The following is a 7,325-nucleotide window of genomic DNA, read 5'->3' on the forward strand; positions in this document are numbered from 1 at the left end:
TAGGAGGCTGTTTAACCTGCAGTGGTGGTTACTTTTCTGCGTCAGCCTCATTTTTTTAATTAATTTATTTTTTTATTATTGATATTTTGGCTCAAGGTGGAATACTCGTCTGAGACCAGTTTGGAGCTGCTGCTGATGCCACAACTGAATGGGAGTCTCGGCTAAATGCTGTAAGAGTCATTAATTTCACAAAATATAGCCTGTCAGATTGGATCAAACTGAGCTGGATTTTATAGATTATGTCTTGTGGACGTTACATTTTAATTGTGTCAAACATGCACTAATGGTTTTGCTGATATCCTGTTGTGTTGCTTTATTTTATTCAGCCATGATGATACAGTAAATATAAATGTCACAGCATCATCCTTATACACAACGTTTGACTACATATATAACAGTTTATGGAACATTGGTGGAAGGATATTTAGATTTTTGCCATATTTAGGACACCTGGTTGTTGAATTTGCCTTTGACTTCCTTTTAACCGGTGCTTTGATTCATTGTTAAATCTTTGTTTTGGATGCAAAACACCACAGCTGGTTAACATTGATGTGTGGGTTTACCACTGAAGATGACAAGTATGTGTGATAATTTCTCTTACCATAAATGCAACAACCCCATCTTTATTCCCACGGTTATTCATTTGATTACCAGTACAATGTTTCTGACTGAGTGAATAATAAATATTGACTTTTAAACATCACTAACCTTCAACAGTTTTGAGGCTTTGTTGTTCTTTTCTTCACATTAACTTCCTGTCCAGTTAGTTTTGACTTGCTGCTGTTGTTTTACTCTTCCTTTGTCTAATCACTCTGCGTCCTCCTCCTCTCAGAGCTGCATGTCGGGGATGGAAAACAAATAAAAAGGAAATAGCTGCAGAATGAAAACATGGCCGCACCCCATCTTGCACCCCCAGGACCTGACAGCTTCAAGTATTTCACCCGGGAGTCCCTCGCTAACATCGAGAAGCGCATCAACGATGAGAAGAACAAGAAGCCGCCCAAGCCCAGATCGGACAGCAGTCACCGCGACACGTCTGACGACAATGAGCCGAAGCCCAACAGCGACCTGGAGGCCGGGAAGAGCCTGCCCTTCATCTACGGCGACATTCCTAATGGAATGGTGGCAACGCCGCTGGAGGATTTGGATCCATACTACATAAACCAGAAAGTGAGTTGTACTATTGCAGTGTGCGGTTCTGCTTTTCTTTAAAAACCAACTTGTATATAAGCTAATAATTACGCACTCTTTGACATAAGCACAGAATCCAGATGGGGCCGTTAAAACAATGTGTCACACACAAATCACATTTCATATATTTTATTCATTCAAAAGAAAGTTTATTTACTGTAGAGGTGGTGGGGGGGGAGGGGGGACTGTTAGAAAAGAGGACCTTGAGGTGATTAAAAGTGTTTCCTCAATCTTCGCCTGTTTAATTAAAGCACAGCTGGCTATGCTTCTTTTCTGTACATGTTCAGGTTTGCTGTTGGATTCACACTTAGAGCAGCAGTTAGTCTGGTTTTTTTTTTTTTTAAGTTGTGTTCATACATGATGTGAGGCATGTTGTCTGCTGCAGGGGAGGACAGTTCAGTTTTTGTAATGTTTATTTTTTTAACAGTTTTCATGCGACTATCAGCCCGACATGAGAGGAAAAACTGAACGCAGAGCAGCGAAAGGGAAGAATTACGATTGTTTCGCATTTGTGCTGTTCAAATTAGGTTTCATTCCTGTTCATAAGATGCAGCTACAAAATTTATAATTTTTTTTTTACCTTTTTCTCTCTTATTAGTTTGTTGTTTCACAAGATTTAGAGGTTAACAGACCAGTTTGTACCAGTTTTACGTAAGTATTAGTTATTTATAATCTGTTTTTCCCCCTCTATAAGTTACCCAGACAAGAATATTTCCACTTTACAGGGCAGCCAGTTTCTGTATCGATGTGATACAGCTGGCCCAAACCTCACAGCTTCTTTCCAAATTATATATTAATCAGAGACGATGCTGAGCTCTGCAGCAGTGAAAGAGGAAGGAGAAGCAGAAGATGGATGGTGGGACATGCAGGAAGCGGTGGGGAGAATAAAAAAAAAGAGCCAAAGCAAGCTAAAGTAGCCTTCAGCTGTGTGGAGCAGCCGGCCTCCTGAGTTGTGGCAGCGATAATGTGTAAGAGAATCTGCAGGCTGAGAAATGGTTAGTCAGCAATACTGACGATTTGTCTGAGCAGCTCTCCCTCCATCCTAAGGAGGATGGAGCCATCGTTGCCATGTGCCTTTTTGTGATCGATTGACTGGCAGCCACAGCTCAGTGGTTACCTCAGGAGCATTTCCATTATCGCCCAGTATCCCGAGAAATGTGCTGTAAATGCTTAGTGTATTTATTTCTTTTTCTTCCAGCATTCATCGTTTTCCTCGTGGTGTTGAACTTTGAGTCCGTTCCAGTATCATCCTCCTTTTGTGTGTGATTGTCACGCTCATTTAGAAAAAAATGTAAAAAAAACAAAACGATAAATAAAACAATACCACCTTTAAGTCAGATGAAACATGAAGGATTACAGTGCCGTGAGCAGGAGCGATGATGTTTTTTAAACAAAACAAACAAAAAAATGTTTAAGTATGATTAAATATCTTTGTTGGAAAGTTATGACACATCCTCTCATACTGGTTTTATTTCACCACTCTTTTACTGTATTTACTATTTTTTACTTTGCAATTAGTTATATATACATACATACATATGTATGTATATATATATATATATATATATATATGTATGTATATATGTAATGTAATGTATGTATGTATATAAAACTCTTCTTCCACTCCTGTTTTATAATTGATATTGATCCTTTTAACTATTAATCTCAAGTCTTTTGTGTTTGCACATACTTTTTTGGTTGTTGCAATCAGTCTTTATTGCACAGCAGCAGATAATAAAGTTACTGTGCACGTGTTCAAGTGTTATCTTTGCAAACCTTGGCTCCAAAAGCCTGTGTTTGAACACACATTTAAATCATTGTTCTTCTCAAGTTAATTTTTTTATCATGCATCTTCCATTGCCGTGTTTTAAAAATCCTAGTCAAGTAATTTTTTATTCTTATTTTACTTAAAAAAAAAAAGATTTGTTTCCTGACAAGAGTTGTGAAGCAAAAATAGTGTCGTATCAGAATGACAAATACAAACGTATTACCTGCTGCTGAGTTTTAGTTGAAACTGTGTGCAGATTTCTGCAGACTTTTCCTGCATAAATAAACATTTTCCTTTTTTATATCTTAGCTTTAAAGCCAGGACATGTAAAAAAAAGACATTGTTTGCAGCTTTAATTTAATATGTTGCAGCTGGGACTGTAATTTATGGTATAATGTACCATATTTTTCAGACTTAAGGCACACTTAAAATCCTTTAATTTTCTCAAAAATCAACAGTGAGCCTTATGTATTAATTCTGGTTGTGCTTAATGACCTCGAACAGATTTTTTGTGGTACACGGTGCTCAAAAATCTGTCAAAATGTTTTAGTTTCGCTTAATGCGCCTTATAATTTGGTGCGCCTTATAGTCCAAAAAATACAGTATCTTTTCAGGGTATTTAAAAAGCAATAGGAGAGTTAAAGAGTTGTTCAACTTCAACCTTTTCCTTCTGCTTCATGTGCGTTTCTACATGTGGAACAGTCGATTCTATGTTCCTGCAGATTGCTGAGTCAGCTGTCTCTATCACTCGTACAATATGACAGGACAGAAACCACATACCAGCTTCTGATCAATCAAATCAATCATTCCCCTAACTGTGTTTGACCTTCATCACACCTGAGGGAGTGCATTCACAGTTGGGGTCCCTCCCCCACCCTCCCTGTCTTTCTGTCCATCTGTGTCCTCACCTTTCAAGGCCGCCCGTCTCCTCTAGTTGACCGACAGTCGCTCATCATCACACTGTATGTCAGTGAGTGGTTCTGAGCGTGTGTTTGTCCGAGTGTGTGTGTTGTTGCTGCAAGAAATCTGATCACAGCACTCATGTATAAAAGAGAGGAAGAGGGAGCAGCGGTGAGGAAGAGAAATGCAGAGTTGCAGTTCTTATTTTCCCCTGTGATGAGGAGAGGACTGCCTGGGCTTTTCAAACGTCTGATGTGACGAGACAACGTGAGGTCTGCTGTAGTCGCGCAGGGAGAGCATGTGCAGGGTACAGAGGGCCGACGAGCGCTTTGGATGTCACGCACACACACTCATAAATGTGTGTCTAACCTAGAGAAACACAAAGGAACTTGTAAAAGCTTTCTTTTCCTCTTCACTGGTGCAGCAGAGCAGTCATTTCTGTGTAGGTGTGTGTTCAGCTGCTAGAGGGCGCACAAGGTGAGCAGCAGCAGCAGCAGTTCCTGAAACACACTGTACACACCATTACATTATGCACCAGCAGCTCTCTCTTCCTGAGTGTGTCTCCGTCCATTATGCTGCTTTTTCCTTCCCCTTCTGCCGCCTCATCCCTGGCGTTGCTTCTCTGTCTTTCTGTCCGCGTGTAGTAAATTAGAGGGAGGGCTGGGCTTTAGTGCTCCGTCTGAGTCCTCCGTCTCTGATGACACAGCATCCTTCTGCTCTGAGCTGAGTGGTAAAGGGATGGGGTGGGTTGAGCTGCTGTCACTGCTATACAGGCTGGAAGCAGGAACACAGAACAAAGGGACCATTTTTATTTCTTCTTTTCTTATACATCAGGGAAGACTTTAGTTTACTTTGTGTTTCTTATGTAACTTAAGTTTATTAGTTGACCACATCAAAATTGTTATTTCAGGGTGTTAACATCACCTATGAGTTAATTTAGTTAATAATAATGTTTGTAGACGTTAAAGTTCTTTATCAGCAGAAGAGACGTTTGACGGTAAATGTTAGTGCGATTTTAACTTGTATATATATCAACATTTATTTAGTCAGAGACACAAAAATATACACGTTTTCTCATTTGAGGGTAATGCTAGAAAGTTTTATCAAAAACATTTTTGTTTTAATAACGTTTTATTGGATTTAATGTAGCTTAAGTTAGTACGAAGCGCTGTTTGAAGAGACATGAATAAAATCAGTTGTGTATACTTTTACCAAATATATAATACTACATTATATTATGTTAACTGATGTGTTTTACAACTGGGAAACATCTGACACTATATATTATTTAGATTTGATTTATGTAGCCAAGTGGTCGCAGTAGTTACAACATGGAGATGCAACAGTGTCATTTAAAATGATTTACTCGTGATCTCCAATTTATTAAACCCCAAATTTACCCCTGTTTAGTGTTTGTGGGTTTTTTTTTGATAGTGCCTGCGCCTACGTGCTATTAATGATAGGTGGACTAAAATGTGCCGCTAATGTCGGCTCTGGGCCGTTTATAGTATATTTTTGCTTTTGACTTATTTATACAAAGACTTTTAATTACAAATGTTTGGGTGTGGGGTGTCATGAGCAAAACATTTAACCTGCAGTGATGATAAATAATAAAAACAGGTTGTTTACAACTTTAAGGTGTAGAATGTTTTCTGATCAGATAACAGATTAGTCATCCCTTCCCTTGATTTCCTATTATCCCCTTGCTTGGATCTCACCAGTAGCTCTTTTTTCCTCCCCTCACCACCTCCCTTCTCTCAGTTTCTCTGCTGCATCCTTCCCCCTCCACCTCCCTCTCCTCCTCCTCTTCCTCCTTCTTCTCCTTCTCCTCCTCCTCCCTACAGCTACCCATCTATCTCAGGTTTGGCTTTCTGTTTGCTGCAGCTCTTTGGCTTTCTGCGTCTCCGTATCATTCCCTTTCTTTGGCTCTCTTTTTGCTGCTGTCCCGCTCACATGCACACCTCCTCTGTGCATTCGTGTTTTGCTTTTTCTCCTCCTCATCCAAACGCACAGAAATTAACACACGCCACTAACCCTGCAGCAGATTTTTACAGGCAGATGCACAGATCTGCACACGTGTGTGTTCATCTGTGTGCGTGTTTTTTTTGTTTCAGCTTATCTTGTAGGGACTAATTTTACAAAAAATCATGCATTGTGGGAAAAAACTGCTCTTTATGTGGATCAAAGCCAGCTCCCCATAAGGAGAAGTCTTGTTGGGCGGTTAGGTTTAGGACTAAGTTGTGATTTTTGGCTGGGTTAGGGTTAGGCATGTACTAGTAATGGTTAGGTTTAGGGTAAGGATCAGGGAGGGTTAGGCTATAGAAAATGAATGGAAGTCAATGCAAAGTCCCCAAAAAGTACGTTTACAAGAATGTGCGTGTGTGTGTGTGTGTATGTGTGTGTGTGTGTGAGTATAAATATGAGTTTGGCTGCAGAAATTATTCAGGTAAATGAAAAATAAATGCTCTCTTGTTTTGTGTTCACACTTTCTTTTTAATCCAACTGATGATGAAGTTGTTGTCTTTAAGCCTGCTTTATAGAATTTTAAAAAGTCAAAAGTCAGATGAAAATTATTGATGGATGATGTAGCAAATTGAAAAAAAAAAAAAGGTTGTGTTAATTTGATGATGTGAATAGTTTACTAGATTTATGAACTTGCTGCTTACAAGTTAATCCAATCTGTGCCTGTTGTTGCTTCATGCTTATTGACTTTTTAATGGCCCATAATTCCAGTTTGTAACTGATTCATGCAGTATAATATATTTCTTGTCATTTACTGCATAAATTAAATACATGTCAATAAATTGTCATAAGTTAGGCTGAAGTCTTATGACTAATACTCTTTCTTATTGAAACAGAAATAGTTTGACATGTTTCACACCTCACATCTTAAATTTTTTTCAACAAGTAAAGTCAATAAGATTCAAATAATCTTTATAGTTCTTTTTATATTTGAGAACAATTAAGGTCTGGCTTCTATTTGTTTAGATTTAAATTTAAATGATCATGGAAATGCCAACTTTCTTTGAGAAATATTAGTCTTACTATTTGAAAAGTTCAATAAGCCTTTGATTATTGATCGATGTAGAGTATGGTCCGTTAGGAAAAATGCACAAGTTTGTTTATTTGAATTTAATTTTGAACAAAATAATTTATTTACACACAACCAAAGGGGGACTGGTGGAGCAATAACACCCCAAATAAATTAGCTGCCCCACCCTTCTCCTGACCAGATAGTCTTATCAGCACAATATATTTGTTAAGAAAACTTCTTGTGAACATCTACAGCATTTGAAATTAACCCACAGCTGCTTGACCTTAATAAACATAAAAATAGCTTTAGTTTTACAGATACTGAGCTAACATTTGGTGAGTCTTCCTCAAAACATAGCTCATGTGATATTGTATGGCATGCAGGTGATATACATATACACTTTCAAGAAATGTTAGTTTTCATAATGAATAT

At 38.3% G+C, this 7,325-nt stretch overlaps 1 protein-coding gene across 11 annotated transcripts in view; it reads left to right on the plus strand.

Moving 5' to 3' along the window:
- The first annotated feature begins 832 nt into the window (after positions 1-832).
- scn8ab (sodium channel, voltage gated, type VIII, alpha subunit b) overlaps positions 833-7,325 on the plus strand; it is a 49,580-nt gene continuing 43,087 nt past the window's right edge. For all 11 annotated transcript variants that reach the window (XM_037678895.1, XM_037678899.1, XM_037678894.1 and 8 more), the window contains exon 1: positions 833-1,170. In XM_037678895.1, coding sequence (XP_037534823.1) covers positions 889-1,170 — 282 coding nt within the window. In that variant the 5' untranslated portion in view covers positions 833-888. The remainder of the gene's footprint in view (positions 1,171-7,325) is intronic.

Source organism: Nematolebias whitei, chromosome 7, assembly GCF_014905685.2.
Source record: "Nematolebias whitei isolate Nwh7 chromosome 7, NemWhi1, whole genome shotgun sequence".
Classification (NCBI taxonomy): Eukaryota; Metazoa; Chordata; class Actinopteri; order Cyprinodontiformes; family Rivulidae; genus Nematolebias; species Nematolebias whitei.